This window comes from Macaca thibetana, chromosome 1, assembly GCF_024542745.1.
Source record: "Macaca thibetana thibetana isolate TM-01 chromosome 1, ASM2454274v1, whole genome shotgun sequence".
NCBI classification, from domain to species: Eukaryota; Metazoa; Chordata; class Mammalia; order Primates; family Cercopithecidae; genus Macaca; species Macaca thibetana.
In genome coordinates, this window is record NC_065578.1 from 18,099,425 (window position 1) to 18,116,452 (window position 17,028).

Here is a 17,028-nt window from a genome sequence, read left to right on the forward strand (position 1 = left end):
CCACTGAAAGAGCTGGGGAAGTGAAATGAATAAACAAATATAAAAAGAGATCAGGTTCACAGCAAAGTAATGAATGGGAAAATCTGGCACTGACCTTTGCTTTAGCAGGAAGAGTCTTAATCTCCTGGATAAGAAAAGTGTCTGGTTTCACCATAACTACCAGCGGCACCCCTGTAGTTTGCTGGACACAGCACACCAAGCCAGGGTGGTTCATCACCTCAGACCACTGGCAAAGAGCAGGAGAAGTCTTACTGCCACCATTGGAACTGCAGACAACAAAACTGGCCACAGTTAGAGTGTCAATCACCATTCAATAGTTCTTTTCTTGACCTAAAAACCATCCTCTAACTGGCTACGTGACTCCAAAGCAATATCCTTGGCCAGGGAGTCAGATTATCCACAGGTCAGTTTTATTCCAAGCCATGCACACACGCTCATACACCCCAATGGTGCTTCCGGCAGGGCAGTCCTCCTTTGGAATCTCCACTGTGAGGTTCCATGTCTGAAGAACAGGTGGCCCTATGTGCCTAGAGGCTGTCAACTTTAGAGGGCCATGGAGCTGCCTAAGGCAATGACCCAATGTCCTGTCAGGATCTCCAAAAACATCGAGTTAGTATAAACTGGTATCCATTTTATTTCATCCCAAACCAGGTAATTCCCAAAGAAAGGCCTGAGAGAAAGTGCTACAATTGGGTCATCAATGGCAGATAAGAAACAAGGGATGATACCTTAAGCCTCTTCTTCCTCCTCCCTAAGTGAAACTCTCACTACCTTACACACCCCTCTATTATCTGCAAACTTGGTGAAAGTCTCTTCCTCCCCCAAATCCAACCATGCCCCCATTACTGATACATTCTATTTGCTAACAGAGTAAGTCTCCCCCAGGAGAAAAACTTAAAGGGCATTATGGCAGAATGAGCGTCTAAGAGAAATTTAGGTTCCCTTCTCACATTAAAATCACATTTATAACATTAACTATACGTTTTCCTTCTAAGTAACAGTGGACCCCTAAACTACCTCTGATGGCTTGGGGTCTCCAGGGTGGAGGACAAACTGTGCAGACAACCCAACCTGCCAAACCCAGATGTTCCTTGATTTTAAAGATATCTAGCAGGGAGAAAAAAAGGTTGGCTGGAGAAAATTAAGTTTCACAAAACTCAGAACAGACAGCAGATAGTGGGAGTGGAGATCCATCATTGAATGTGGACATTGTGGAAGTTGAACATTAAATATTCATTCCCACCTTTTGATGTTAATGGGGAAGAGTTGTAACACCTCCAGGGTCGTCCTGCTGATGGTGGCTGCAAATGATTTGCCTTGACAATAGCTGAAGAACAACATCTGCAACACGTGGGAGTAGTACACAGACACACCGCCGCCCGCCACCTGGCTGTTACTGTCCTGCTGGCACAAAAACACATATTTGCAGTAATTCACGTTGCCTTGGCTACCAACTTCCAGGTTATACTGGTTATTAGTTTTCAATCATGATCAGGTGCGGTGCTCTCATACTCTAAGCATGAGATCCCTGTGGGTAAATCTTACAAAGACCCTGAGAAAAATGGAACTTGAAGTTGAATTAGTTTAGCCCTAAAGGATAAGAGATTTTGCTATTAGGCAGAAAGTTAGAAGGAAAAACAAAGAAAAAGAAAAAAAGACCCAGTTAGATGAAGTCCACAGAAAAATGTCATAAAAGAACAAAGAGAAAAGAATAGAGGAGTTGCTAAATAATTAAATCTGGAATAGAAGGAAATAGCAACATGTGCTCTAACCTTCAGGTCCTCATGATTGATTTCCAATACATTAGTGACATAGAAGGGTCCCTGCTGGGCACTGCTGGCCTCTTCCATAAGCTGAGTATAGATGTATCCAGCTGAAGACATTATAACAATGATGTTCTTTCCCTCCTCATTGAAAAGGAAGGTAACATCTCTTATCTTTGAGCTTGGCAGGAGAAAGTAGAAGGTTGGACTCAAGGCATCAACAGACAGGTCATAAATCTGCAGGATGGAAGAAAAATTAAATAAGGGAAATCTATCTCAGTCCCATCCCCCAAATATCTTAGTGAATCCAAATAGCCAGAACTGACCAATAACGGGCATTCATTCTCCATTCAATAAAAAATGGAGTGTCAGGCACTGGTCTTATAAAGATGAACAGAACACCTTTCACTCTCCTTCAAGGAATGAGTAGGGGACAGACATACACAAATAAATTCTGCAACAAGTATGGCAATAAGTGTGCACTTGGTACAGTGAGGGTAGAACCAGAATCAGCTCCCTATTGCCTAAAGACAGAAAGCTCCTAGTCAGCAACATAGCAAAAGGTGACAAAATATGGCTATTATTTTTAGAGACAGGGTCTTGCTCTATCACCCAGATTGGAGTGGAGTAGCATAATCACAGCTCACTGCAGCCTTGAACTAAGCCTCAAGTAATCCTCCGCCTCAGCCTTCCAAGCAGCTGGTACCACAAGTGCAACTCATGGCACCCAGTTGATTTTTTAACTTCTGGGAGAAGCTAGCACATAATGATTCTAGATTTAAAAGTAGAAAAATTCTAGAACCATATCAACAAAGAACTGTAACTGTACCTTAACAAAGTCCGCAGTGACAATTGCTAACTCGGTCTGTGAACCAGGTAACCACACGGCTTTGATGATGAAGTTCCCCGTTGCCAACTGAGGGTGCAAAACCAAGTGATCCGAAACAGAGCCTGAGCTACTAAAGGTGAGCACATGGCAGTCCTGGATAATGTTTAAGGAACAAAATGGTGAAAAGATGATCTGGAAAGTGGGCTAATTCATTTCAGAGTTCTGACGTTCCCTTTTTTCTCTAATATCCCCTGCCTTCAGAGAGTATTTAGACTGTCTAGTAACATTCAGGTTTCATGAACACAAACATTAGTTTCAATATTGGAGAAATCTGAAAGATCTGGGAGAAATTCAAAGAAAAATTCCTTTTGCATTTCAGTAGGTTTTAAGTTTTAATCTCAACAATGAATAAGAAAAAGTAGTTCTGAGAACAGGGGAGAGAAGATGACTAGACTCTACAGCTCAAGGATCAAAACCTAGATCAGGATTTTTACCTTTAGCCCACAAACTGCCAAGTAGTCTTCCTTGCAGGGATTTCCTGTGAGGCTCAACACAGTAAAAGGAACTGGGGCAGAAGCCAAGCGGGTCAGAGTCAACTTCCTTTTGCTGGAATCCGCTTGCTTCAGGAGTGCAGAGAGCTGCAGAACAGTGATCTGCAAAGGAACAATGACCAATTTATTCTTACTCCTGGTCCTCTCAGAGAAGTCCAAGCAAGTAACAAAAACTCTTTCAATAGGGGTAACAGGTTGCACACTTTTTTCTTTTTTTTTACAGATAAGTCTAGTAGAAAATCCTAGATCAATATTAATCTCTATTTCTCCTGACTAAAAGCCACGGAATGTCTTTCCATGGAGGACAGAACAGGTAAGTAATGAAAACAATTTCTCTTTATAAAGTTTTCACAAAATAGTTTAAGAATACCTATGTACCACTGTCCTTTTCTAGTTTTCCATGGAACTGTTTTTAAAATGATTTTAGAGTTGTTTTAAGGAGTATCCATATTTTCACTTAAAAGTGAAAACAATATTAGTGGTGATGGAGAGGCCAGAATACAGAAAAGTGTGAGTTAAGATACCTAGCATTCTTCCAACTTCTACAAGCTCTATAAAACAATACAAATTTACTTATATCCTTAACAGAGCTGGGAAGGCAGGGCAGGACTACATAAGCAACACTGAGTATTCCTATTCCAAAAGAAAACTTTTGTCTCTCGGCTTATGCCTGCCAGAGTGACCAAACAGGGCAAGACTGGGAGTCAACCTGTCCTAGGTAACTGCTAGTCATTACTTTTTCCTGAGGGCTTGAAGAATACGTTTTGAGTGGAAATTCACTAATTAGAAACAGTCTATCCTAGTCATACCAGCTCTAGGTCTAATCAAATCAACTCGGGGTCCAAGTATTTGAAAAGCTCAACAAGATCTGTCCCTAAAGCATTCTTAGAACCCAACGGACTTTTTCCCACAGAGGGCTAATCCGAACGTGGTCATCAAGTTGTTTTGCTTAGCATTTAAGACAATATGACCTAAAGTAAGTGCACAAGAATTGGAGGACCCACCTTGCCCTTCTCATGGCTGACAGCCAAATGTTGGCGGCGCCCATGGGGAGAGGAGAGCACACACATAGCCACCCGCCTGAGCACATGAGCGCTGATCAGCTGCCGGATGGTCTGGCCCTGGTCTCCACTGTAATTCATCCGCACATTCTCAAAGGCACCTTCCTGGGAGCCTAAGGTGGGAACCTGGCAAAGAAAGAAGCAGAGAAAGCGGGCAGTAATGAGGCAAATAAAATCAAGTGGATTCATGCACTATTCATGAGACTGAGACACTGCACCATGGAGTCATCCAAAAGCAGTGATTTCAGCCTTCAAACCATGGATGGCTGGGTAAATTTGTTAAAAGTTATTAATAATCCATTAAGAATAACATAGTAAATGTTTTCATAAAGCTAAACTTAAATACAAAGTACTGGTCTTTTAAAAAAAATGTTAAAATGTCCAATCTCTTACAAATTGTGGTGACAGATGATTTTTTTTTTTCATTGATCTAACCTGGCAACATAAAAATCAGCAACTTGATGGGTCCCCAACCCAAGTATTTTTTCGCTTCATCTTTAATATCTAAAAACCAACGCTCTAACAGTGTGACTGATCTTACGACTTCTTTTAATTCCAAGAATATCAAATACAACTGTGACTAATTTTATTTTATTTTTTTTTTGAGACAGGGTTTCACTCTGTCACCCAGGTTGGAGTTCAGTGGTGAGTGCAGTCATGTGATATCAGCTCACTACAGCCTCGAATTCCCAGGTTCAAGCAATCCTCCTGCCTCAGCCTCCCAGGTAGCTGAGACCACAGGCATGAACCACCACACCTGGCTAATTATTTTTGTATATTTTTTATAGAGACAGGGTTTCACCATGTTGCCCAGGATGGTCTCGAACTTCTCTGGTCAAGTGATTTGCCTACCTCAGCCTCCCAGTGTTGGGATTACAGGCATGAGCCACTGCACCTGGCAAAAACTGTGACTGATTTTAATAAAATGCCAGAATATATATGTGTATGTACGTGTATATTTCCAACTGACTATTATTCCCTTAAAAACAGCCAACTTTTGTTGTGCGCGGTGGCTCACGCCTGTAATCCCAGCACTCTGGGAGGCTGAAGTGGGCGGATCATGAGGTCAGGAGTTCGAGACCAGCCTGACCAACATGGTGAAACCTCGTCTCTACCACAATTATAAAAATTAGTCAGGCGTGGTGGCACACGCCTGTAATCCCAGCTACTCCAGAAGCTGAGGCAGGAGAATCACTTGAACCCAGGAGGCAGAGGTTATGGTGAGCTAAGATCCTTCCACTGCACTCCAGCCTGGTGACAGAGCGAGACTCTGTCTCAAAAGAAAAAGACAAAAAACAAAAAACAGCCAACTTTGGCTGGGAATGGTGGCTCACAACTACAATCCCAGCACTTTGGGAGGCCAAGGGGGCAAATCACTTGAACACAGTTGTTTGAGACAATTCTGAGCAACATGGTGAAATCCTCTCTCTACTAAAAATACAAAAATTAGCCAGGCATGGTGGTGCGCACCTTCAGTCTCAGCTACTCAGGAGGCTGAATGAGGCATGAGAATCGCCGGAACCAGGGAGGCAGAGGTTGCAGTGAGCTGAGATCATGCCACCGCACTCCAGCTTAGGTGACAGAGCAAGACTCTGTCTTCAAAAAAAAAAAAAAACAGCCAATTTATGAGATCTATTCATGTATCTCATTCACAATATTTGTTCACTTCCTTTTTGGAATTGCCACCACTTTACTTTCTATTACTTAACTCTGCTGCTAAAAAAGGCCAGGAAGGCCACATCAGAAGTCATATATTCAATGCTGAGCAGCAGGTTTTAAAGTCAATAATGACTTATACCTTATAACCAATGTGACATGAGAAACTAAAGGAAAGTTATCTAAAGGACTATATGCAAAAAAGGACAAACATTATTTTGCAAGTTAGATGAACTTTAGAGAAGATACAATAAAGTTCTATTTTCTAAAAATAAAAACTCTCTACTATTCTAGTTGCTCCAAAATGGAATTCCCCACCTCTTGGGGATTCATATATTTATATGAACTAAAAAGGAGATTTATTCTCTTCGTTGGCCAAAATGACCCTGGATTCCCCAGCCCCACTCCCTTTTTGGAGACAGAGTCTCACTCTGTCACCCAGGCTGGAGTACAGTGCTATGATCTCAGCTCATTGCAACCTCCTGGGCTCAAGTGATCCTCCCACATTAGCCTTCCGAGTAGCTGGGACTGTAGTTGCTGCGCCACCACACCAAGCTAAATTTTTTGTGTGTTTTTTGGGGTAGAGATGAGGTTTCACCATGTTGCCAAAGCTGGTCTTAAACTCCCAGGCTCAAGCAATCCACCTGCTTTGGGCATCCCAAAGTGCTGGGATAATAGGCACACCCTTGGCCAGTTCTCTTCTTTTGAAGCCACACCTCGTATGCTGATTTTTACACTGTTCATAATATGTTCTGGGCATGTCATGATGTCTTAGATTCTAAGTTTTGCACGGCCAAGGATCAACTGCTCTAAGTATACTCCTCAGACCATCTAGCACACTTTGGGATCTCAACAAATTTGCCACCAAACGTCATGGCCCAAGACACTCACCATCAGCTGGTCTGTCATCTCCACTGCCTTCTCCACGGTGTGCAGCTCACTGAGGGCTTGCTGAGCACGGCTGCTGCTCCCGACAGCTGAAGCTTGCTGGAAGTTGGTCTGAATGGCATCCATAAGGAAATTAAGCATGTCTAACACGAGAGGAGCGAAGGAGAAATTGGCCTGAGAAAAACAGAAAAAATACACAAGTGAAAAAAAAAAAGAAAAACAATGGATAATACTCCTAACAATCATCTTGCCAGTAACTTCCTTCAGAATCCAGCTACTTCACTTCCAGTTTGATATACTAGCCATCTTCTCATTCTCAAACTCCTGGCATTGATTCCAATCAATATGCATTTGTGCTACTAACTCCAGAGCAATCTTTCTAAACCAGGGGTCCTGCACAGATATCCTAATGCGCAAAGGCATCCCTCATATGAAATGAGCTAACTTCTCTCCTATGTATCTAGAATGGTTTGGGTTTTGTACCATCCTTGGGAAAACTGGGAATATAAACCCTCAAATCATTTTGTATTTTGTTTTCTGTGTTTCAGATAAGGAACCCTGGCCAAGAAAGGGTACTCTAGAGTATGACACAACTAAAATTTATGCTTCCATCACCCCCCATAATACGCCTAATAGTGCTCAGTCATAAATCCTTCCCTTGTGATGACAATACATAGTATTTGTATTCACACTATGAAAATGGGTAAAGGAGAAAATGAGTTGCAAGGGGAGCCATGTGCATTGTTTACTCTCACACCAGTTCAGCAGGCTCTGAACTCTGTCTGCTTACTAGGGAGCATCAGTCTGCCCCACCTGGTTCTGTAATTCTTCCCGGCAGCCCTCTACTGTGCGGCAGAGGCTGCTCTTCTTGGGCTTCTCTTCGTCAGCAACCTTTCCATCACTGATGGTAACCTTGGCTTTGTCAGCTGGTGAGGTGCTGGCATGACGCACTAAACTCTCTGAAATCCTGGGTTCACTCTGAAATGCTGACTCCTTCATGGTAGAGCTCATGCCACTGCTAGGAGTTCTCTTCACCAGTGCCTAGGGACAGAACACGTCAGAGTCCCTAAGTTCTTGCCTCAAGCACAGAGGAAATACTGCCTGAGATCTCTGAAGAAAATCTGACCCAAAGAAGAAACTGGCTAAGCATTTCAATGTTATCCAAAAGCCTAAATTCTGATCTTCACAATATTCACCTAGTATCTAACTTCTTTATCCACTCACAGTATCAGGCCTTATTATAACATCTGAAATTGTGGGGAGGTCTTAGGAAAAATGAACTACAAGATCTCTAAGGAATTTGCTGGTTCTGATATTCTAAATGAAATGCTTAGGCCACCAACTGTACAGATCATCAATGAGTGAGCTGGAACATCTTCCTAGGCTCAGGTATCCTAGAGGTGATGGGAATTTTCCAGTTCAGCTTCAGTAATCCCGTGTCACGAACAAGCCACCCTTTACAGCTCAGGGAGGGTCCTCTCACCAAACAGCTGCCATCTTCCTTGGCTCCACAGTCACAGAAGAAGGATCCATACTTGGCATAGGAAATCTCATGATCCTTGTGGCACACCTTAGCACACACTGTGCAGACACCCACCCCATCCACCATTTTGCAGGTGTGACAGTGGTACCTGCAAAGAACAAGAACCAGCAAATAAGCTCAGAAGTCCCAATATTCGGTGCCCAGCAAATCTTCACCTTAAAGGAAGAACTACTCTTACCAATGCTGGTTCATGAATTCTTTCTGTGTAATCGTAAAAGTGCAGAGTTTATTGCAAAGAGAATCTTCATCCTTCAAAAATAAGAAGTCTTTTTAATTCGAAATATACCCCTGTATATAAACACCCACAAAAACACATGTGCCTCAACACTCTACGGGGGGGTGAAAAATTGACTCACAAATGACCAGTGGAAATCTACCACAACTGGAAATAGCTAGCTCGCTGAAAATCTGTTGTTATTTCAGGTGAGTGAGACCTTAGGGGTTTGTGGTTAAGAAAAAAACATCTTATGCTTTCTCTATATGGGAGCTTCCACTACCCCCATGAAGAACTTATCCCTAAAATTCCATTTGGAATTAAAGACTGACAAAGCAGGACAAGGGACTCTGGAAAAAGTTTATGAAAAAGTCCTTTCCACAAGAGATTAGATCCCCATGCCTTGCTCTGAAGGCCTAGAAAATTGGGGTCTGGCAGCAACAAGGTCTAGGAAGTTTTGAAGCTCACAGGAGGCTGGAGAAAAGAGCCCAAAAGCTTGGTACCATGCCAGTCAGTCATTACCTTGAAAGGTTAAGTTCGAGATTACTTAGTACTTACTGAATCCTCAGCCTGGGAATCTTCCTCTTCCACCGCCAACTCCTCCACCCAGTCTGAGTCTACTTCAATGGCCCGCTCTTCCCCATCCACTGAGAGATGACTTGGGCCTTGACCATTACTCTGGCTCAGGGCGTTCGTGACATCAGCCAAGTAAGACATGATATGGCATGTGCACTCCAAGATCATCACATGCTGCAAGAGAAGCCCCACAGAAACTTCAGATTCTCCATGTTTTCAAATAAAGCTCAAGATCACGGAAATGGTATGAAAGCAGAGAAGAAAAACAGTGTGTTTTTATTATCTATTAACCAGCTTTTACCACTCCATCCCCACGTAGCTGGTCAGTCAATTGTACTGAAGTAACATGTATTCCTTCATTCTTAAGCACAAAGACAGCTCTTTACAAAGTCTTGTAAGATGAAGTAGGATTGAAATTAGAAGAATAGAGTAAAAACAGATTAAAATCACTCAAGAAAAGACCAGATTAGAGTATGAAGCATTCTGCCCCTAACATTAGCATTTTTTAACCATTAAGTGAAAGTCATTTTAATTATCAGGCTTTGAGGTAATGCAGGAGAGGAATAGCTTCAGAAATCAAGAGAAAAAAAATTCTAGCAAATCAGTGCAGATAGTTCATGCTTGCCTAGAAAACCCAATGAATTGGCACCAAAGACTCAGATTTCTAAGTTCCTTTGCTCTGCACTCTGACATGTCAGTGCTGAAAGGATAAAGATCAGCAAGTAAGGAGGGAGTAATGAATGGTACCACAGTGGTTCTCAGAGGCTAGTTATCTGTTCCTAGCCACCTATGCCAGTTCATGGGTTGGGCAGGAGAAGAAAATGCCTGAATGCAGGATTTCTGTCAATTTCAAACCCCTTTTCTCACCAGAGTAACCAGAACCTTCAGGCAAATTAAACAAAGCTTAGCATCTGGACTAGAGCTGAGGAGGCCGTATTTGGCCTCTTATAACACTGACTCAGAGTGGCACAGTTCCAAGGCCTGAGCAGGGAGACACTTTCCCAAAACATTCCAATATCTTAGGATGGCAGGAACTCTACGTTTTAAGAAAGATTCTGTCTGCTTATTTACCAGTATATTTCCTTCCCATCACTTCTTGCCAGCCAAAAGATGCCTAAAGGCACACAGTTAGCAATTACACACTTCTAGATCTTCGAGATTATCAGCCTTATCCTTGGTAGGCTAGCCGGGCACAGAACTCAATAGGAACAAGAGACTTCCACCTGACCACAGAGGTGAGAATCATCTTTCCTTTTACCCCCCATTGTCATTCCTCACTTTTCTTACCTTTCCATGCATTACATTGGCATTCAGTTTTTCAACCACATTCTTCTGTGACAGATATTTCTTGCTGTCCCAAAGAAAAAAAGAGGGGAAAGAGGAGACAAAAAATCATCTAAGAAACCAAAGAAATGAAGCATCTTTATTAACTTTGAATCAATCTGAGGACACTGGGAAGCAGAAGCATTCTTAAAAAACTCCATAAGTACTATATAGTTACATAGCTTGGGGTGCTCTGGCCTTAGAATTATCGTTAACACTTGGCATACTTTCCCCAAGAGTTCTCTTGGGAACAATGAATAGGAAACTCTACTAAGAAAATGATGAAGACGAAGTCTAAAGTGAACAGAGCTATTTGCTACCCGTACCCCAAATTCCAATAAAAGGGCAGAGATTCAAATTTCTTCTATACTCACTTTGAGCTATAAAGAAAGTAACCCACTTCTCCAAGATCAATGTTGTAACCTACAGATACAATTTCAGCATCTTACCATCTGCTCAGCCAATCCACAGCAGCATTATGAAGCTGAAGGTGACCAGCACCTTGGCCTGCACTGGCCAGAGTGGCCATCACAACCATAAGTTCAGGGAAGCCAGTCCCATCACCGTTGGCCAGCATCTCTGTTGCCATGGGAGTCAGGGTGCCCAGAAGAACAGCACACACACCTTCCCCAACTTGGCTAGGAGAAAAGAAAGAGCAAGTTGGTGAATAATCAACAGGAATCTCATTCTGTGTGTTATAAAAGAAGTTTTAAATTAAACATTAAATACATAACTACAATACCAATCCCAGTTTTGGACTTGGGCTAGTAGAGCATAAAACATTTCATTCAGGTTGTAACTAACAGGCCAAGTCATTCCAAGTTTTCCCATGGGAAAAAAATCAAGGAGCTACATACACTAGAATCCTTGAGTCTAGAAAGAGGTAGATATGAAAATGTTGAAAAAGCTAAGACTGGTGCCTGAAGAAAAGATAACTGCAAATATCAACGTATTTCTGGGGTTGCTAGGGAAACACGACAGAAATGTAGTTGTTCTACCTGTTTTCCCGAACAATGTATGTGGTCAGTAACTGCAGCAGCTGCCGATTCTCCTGAATTACATCCAGCTGATCAGAATCTTTTGGGGGTGATGTAGTCATGCGGGTGAGCCAGGCCTGCAGGCGCACAGGCTCCACACAGGCCAGCTGTGCCAGGGAGCCGCAGAGATGCAACAGGCTTGGGTTAGGGCTCTTCTCAGCTAGGAGCAGAACAAGAGGCCAGGGTCAATAAAGAAGGGCAAGAGGAAGGGAAAGAAGGGGCAAATTGTGAGCCAGAAGAGGAGAAATGGCTTCAAAGCAAGTTTTCAACTTCCTTCCAAACTTTCTCTGAGGGATTCTCTCCACTTGTTAGCATTTTCATGCTGTAGTTAAACTCAGGCAGAAGATATGCACAGTATTTGCCGGACATCAAAGTTCCCATAAGAAGATTACTAAAAGCTGTCACTCACTCAGCTGGAAGAGTTTGGTGAAGAATTTCAAAACTCGGTTACAGAATTTAGCAGAGAGGTTCTCATTGGCTGTTGCCATCATGATCTGTACAAGTTCTCCACTGGGAGGCAGGAGGGGAGAAAAATAGAAGAATCACATTAAAGCCTCACATAAAAAGCATCCTTTCTTCACAATCTCATCTCCTCTGGGGAAAATGGCCACTTATGAGTCAATGACACAAAGCATTCATGAAATTAACCCCCTCACCAATAACCCCAAGGAGTCAGCAGTTAACTCCCCAAAGTGCAGACACCTAAACAGTCCTTAAATATTGCTGATAATAAGTACCTAAATCAACATATATAGCTCCTTACTTTCAAGAGGCATTCAAAAAATATTTACGGAATAAAGCAAAACACGGCTCACCTGTCAGAGAAAAACTCCTCCATAGCTTTACGGGCCTGGCTGCTTTCCAGCTGCTTTTCTAAGTACTGGAGACATTCCTCCAGGATGGATTCATCCAGTCCACTGAGGATCAAATGGAAAACTTAACCACCAGTATTAAGACCTGTTTCAATGTCCTCCTCATGGTGATTTATTAAAATCCAAAGTTTGCCTGTTTGACCTTGATGGCAATGTCCAATTTTGTTTTGGCAAAGCTTAACATAAAGCCTGGCACAAAGTAGGTGTTCAATACACATTTACTGAATTAATAGCAGCCTCTCAACTTTATTTTTCTATCCTCTTTCCTAGGAAATTGAACAGGAAAGGCATCTAAAACTTGGTCCTAATCCAGATCTGCCAGTGATTTAGGGAAAAAGACACTTTGGACAAATCATTTCCACACAGCTAAAAGTGTCTGGAATTATTTATCTGTTAAAAAGAAAAAGAAAAGGCCGGGTGCGGTGGCTCAAGCCTGTAATACCAGCACTTTGGGAGGCCGAGATGGGCAGATCACGAGGTCAGAAGATCGAGACCATCCTGGCTAACACGGTGAAACCCCGTCTCTACTAAAAAATACAAAAAACTAGCCGGGCGAGGTGGCGGGCGCCTGTAGTCCCAGCTACTCGGGAGGCTGAGGCAGGAGAATGGCGTGAACCCGGGAGGCGGAGCTTGCAGTGAGCTGAGATCCGGCCACTGCACTCCAGCCTGGGCGACAGAGCAAGACTCCGTCTCAAAAAAAAAAAAAAAAAGAAAAAGAAAAGAGGAGAAAGGGAATAAAAGGAATCCTTGATGAAAATCTGGACTACTCAACAACAAAGAGACAGGAAATTCCAACATGTGGCGCCTTCATTTGTATAATTCTCAGTGGGGTGAAAAGGAAACAGAATTTTCTTTACAGCTCATCTACAGCAATGTGGCCTAAACTACCAAGGTACAGCTATGCTGTGGGACTGCCCATTCCACACTCATTTCAGTGGCACGATCACCAAATTTTAGAAACGAATTTCAGTGAGCTCCTCTGTACATCTCATCAGAGCCAGAGCAGCACTTGATAATCATTAAAAACAATTTTAAGTCTCCAAATCTAAACATTTAAGTCTTCCATTTTCTTAATGTCTATTCCTAAGAATTAATCGCAAAAAAGGACTCCAAAAAACTCTTCACATATTTCCATATTAATGCAGAATGCACACAAGTACAGAATTTTCTGCTGAAAAACACAAATAACAATAAGCTGGCCATGTGTGGTGGCTCACGCCTGTAATCCCAGCATTTTGGGAGGTCAAGACAGGAGGATCACTTGAGCCCAGGAGTTCAAGACCAGTCTACACAACATGGCAAAACCTATCTCTACCACAAAAAAAAAAAAAAAATCAGCTGGGCATGGTGGCATGCACTTGTAGTCCCAGCTACTCAGGAGGCTGAGGTAGGAGGATTGCTTGAGCCCTGGAGGCAGAGGTTGCAGTGAGCCCCACTGCACTCCAGCCTGGGCGACAGAGCGAGACCATATCTCAGAATAAAAAAAACACACACACAAAAACAATAAGCTATTAATTAATGACCTAAAGGCAGCAGTGTTGGTACATTTCACTGATAGTAGCAGTAGGTCACAGGAAACCTGACTGTTCTCCATCAAGCTCACCTGTTAGGATCTGCATGATTGGCCAGAATGTTGTAACAACCAGTGATCAGCTTCTCATAAACACGAGCCAAGAACTCATCAGACTCAGCAGGGCCCAAGATACGTTCCAGGGAGTTGCTACTGATCTCAGCAACACTCTCAGTGCTTGATTCCAAAAGAAGTGGTAGCAGGGTCCGAATGACCTGTGGTGGGTTCATCTCATCGGACCAACTTTAGCAAAGAAAATGAAATCGAGTTAGTGAACACACTCCTTCAAAAAGCTGCAAAGCAAGGACAGGGTAATTCAATTATTTGCCAGGGGAGAGGGGAAGGGGAATTGCGCAAGGACCTTTATTACAGTCTTTTTCTCATGATAGCTATTTTATACACAGGTATCATCATACAATCTCATATTATTCTTTTTCACTATTTTATCAGAAATAAAAATCATTTTCACTTGAAAAATCCATTTATTAAAATGTCAAATTAATGAGCTGCATTTTCTAATATTCAACAAAGAAAATTAACTGAAACCAAAGCAAGTATTCCATTCCAGACAAGCCTTCTAGAAGAACTGCCAGGAACCTGGATCACTTTTAGGGCAATATGATATGAGACTTTACCTGTTACCTATGTATAAGAAGACAAAGTAGTCCCTCCATTGGCCTGACCTGGTTCCTACAATAGTGGAATTTATCCCACTATGATTCTGGAGAAACATTGTCAAATAATCTGTCACTATCACTTTAAAATTTAAACCCAAGACATCTCCAAATTGCAATATGTCTTAAAGCCAGCAAGCCTTTTCTGAAAAATACTACAGAAAGGAGGAAGTACTCTGTTGTCTTTCAGATCTAAGTTAAAAAATCACTCTAGGTAAGTGTTCACACTTTAAAACAACAGGTACTCTTTGCTAAAGAAGTATACAAGAAAGCATTACTACATAGTTATAAAACTCTCACTGTCCCTCTTTAACCACAATAGAATACAGACGTAGAGTCCTTGGGGCTATGTAGTAGATACTCACACAATAAGATCTCCAGTCAACCTGACCAGTGAGAGGAGGGTGTGCTTCAGGGAAGCAGCCAGGGGCAGACTTTGGCTACAGAGAGTCCCCAGGTGTGCAGCCTGCACTGCACTGATATAACTCTCTGAAGGGATGGTGTCATTGGCAAAGGCATTGCGCTGAAAGGAAGCAAAGCAGATGTAAATGGATAGACCATCTACCCTGGAAAAAATTCTCACATGGAGAAAAACTGATATAAACTAAGACCCCACTGACGTTTGTAAACAATAGCCTTACTCAGTATACACTGTTATTCATGCTGGGAAGAGAAGTGGGGTACAGAAAAGGAAGCAGTTAAATTTTAATTAGTACAAAGTTAACAGTTAAATGCAATGAATATCCAATACCACTTTCAAATGATTAGAGTATAATATAACGCACTATATTTAAAGTAAAACTATCGTTTATCTATAATGACTGAGAAGGAACTGGATTTTGCAATGCATCTGGTCTCTACTAAAGCTCTGGGTGGTGTAAACAGAGGTCACGATCATAAAGCAGGGATAACAAGACTATAATATTTAGCTTTTCAAAAGAACTTCAGTAAGCGAATAATCTGTTAATAGAGGCAGTGTGAGCAGAGGATATACAAAGAGCAAGTAAACTGACAGAAGACTCAGTAGTATTTAAAAGCCTAGAGAAGCTAAAAGTGACCCTGTAAAACTGTTACAAAAGGAGCAGGTTCCTGACATATAACCTACAAAGGAAACAGAGTTAACATGTATTGGGAATTCATGTGCCAGGTAATATGCTAGGCACTTAACATTCAATACACTGAATCATCACAGTCCAACATTCAATTGGTGAAGAAACTGAGGCTCAAATAAATAAAATGGTTTGTCTTCTGATAACACAAACTTATAAGCAAAAAGCCATATGAGAACCAACTAGGTGATTAAATGCATTGATTATTGATTCAGCCATAGCCAATATTACTGCAGTATATGAAGATCTCTTGGTAGCTGGTTTAAACCTAATTCCTTTAGGCTTAAGAACAAAAGACAGAATGACTAGCACTCAGTAGTTCTACCCCTGGAACAGACAGGGACTCACCCAGGATCCAATATTGGGAAATTCATTGGTATTGATGTTGTTCCAGGACTCACATACAGCCTGCACTGATGATGGCAAATTCTGAACCAGTGTCGGACCTGGAGGCAACAGAAAGGACAAGGAATCATCACAAGAAAGAAGGAAAGACACAGAGCATTTTAAAAGCCAAGCCCAAATGCAGAAAGAAACAGTACAGCCCAGGCTGTCAAAATAATTAGTAAGATAGCTTAGATGGATATTTCAATAGCAGTACTATTTCCAAGAACCAGTTAATTGCTTAATAGCTAACACTCTCAATTGTAAGGTTTTCATTTCCCATCATATTCACTTTCTAATCTTGCAAGTAAAGACGACAACTGAAAATAAGATGCGAAGTGAGGGTGAATCATTGCAAGTCAGACTGAAATCACCATTAAACATCTGCTCCCCTTCTATAAATAGGTGTCACTTTTCTCTTGATCTCTTTTCTCTTTAAGACAAATCTTAAGGGCAGGGATCATAACATACATTAAGAACAGCACTCAATGCAGCAGTACAAAGTGAGACTATCTGAATGTTAAATGAATATTTAAAGCTTGAAATTAAGGAAAATACAAACGGTTGTAAATTTTAAAGGGTAACTACTGTACTTAACTCCAATCAAGCCCTTTGATTTTTCCACCCTAAATTTCTACCAGATCATTCCTAACCCAGCAAAGAGATTATTTCCGGGCACAAAAGTACTAGCTTGCTAATCCTCCTATCCCCTCTAAATAAAAAGAACACCAGCCTGGGCAACATAGCAAGACCTCATCTCTACAAAAAAATTTAAAAATTATACAGGTATGGTAGTATGTACCTAGGATCCCAGCTACTTGGGAGGCTGCGGCAGGGGGACTGCTTGAACACAGGAGGTAAAGGCTGCAGTGAGCTGTGATAGCACCACTGCACTCCAGCCTGGGCGACAGAGTAAGACTCTGCCGAGAGAAGAGAGAAGAGAGGAGGGGAGGGAAAGGGAGGGGAGGGGAGCAAAGA

At 41.9% G+C, this 17,028-nt stretch overlaps 1 protein-coding gene and 1 long non-coding RNA gene across 9 annotated transcripts in view; one reads left to right on the top strand and one right to left on the bottom strand.

Annotated features, from left to right (window-relative positions):
• Positions 1-17,028, bottom strand: part of UBR4 (ubiquitin protein ligase E3 component n-recognin 4) — a 140,048-nt gene that overhangs the window by 81,769 nt on the left and 41,251 nt on the right. For 6 of the 8 annotated variants that reach the window (XM_050789742.1, XM_050789729.1, XM_050789738.1 and 3 more), the window contains exons 27-45: positions 16,015-16,112; positions 14,923-15,080; positions 13,917-14,126; positions 12,257-12,358; positions 11,851-11,951; positions 11,403-11,601; positions 10,854-11,042; positions 10,369-10,432; positions 9,064-9,255; positions 8,470-8,540; positions 8,232-8,379; positions 7,562-7,789; positions 6,752-6,922; positions 4,148-4,330; positions 3,087-3,245; positions 2,593-2,745; positions 1,773-2,000; positions 1,244-1,404; positions 95-266 (exon numbers count right to left, since the gene is read on the bottom strand). In XM_050789742.1, the coding sequence (XP_050645699.1) occupies positions 95-266; positions 1,244-1,404; positions 1,773-2,000; positions 2,593-2,745; positions 3,087-3,245; positions 4,148-4,330; positions 6,752-6,922; positions 7,562-7,789; positions 8,232-8,379; positions 8,470-8,540; positions 9,064-9,255; positions 10,369-10,432; positions 10,854-11,042; positions 11,403-11,601; positions 11,851-11,951; positions 12,257-12,358; positions 13,917-14,126; positions 14,923-15,080; positions 16,015-16,112 (2,987 nt within the window). The remainder of the gene's footprint in view (positions 1-94; positions 267-1,243; positions 1,405-1,772; positions 2,001-2,592; positions 2,746-3,086; positions 3,246-4,147; positions 4,331-6,751; positions 6,923-7,561; positions 7,790-8,231; positions 8,380-8,469; positions 8,541-9,063; positions 9,256-10,368; positions 10,433-10,853; positions 11,043-11,402; positions 11,602-11,850; positions 11,952-12,256; positions 12,359-13,916; positions 14,127-14,922; positions 15,081-16,014; positions 16,113-17,028) is intronic. The other 2 variants (XM_050789741.1, XM_050789719.1) reach the window with 1 other exon arrangement.
• LOC126956855 (uncharacterized) lies at positions 2,630-16,437 on the top strand. The gene is made up of 3 exons (XR_007726505.1): positions 2,630-2,728; positions 3,367-3,456; positions 16,061-16,437. It is a non-coding gene; the product is annotated as an uncharacterized LOC126956855 (long non-coding RNA).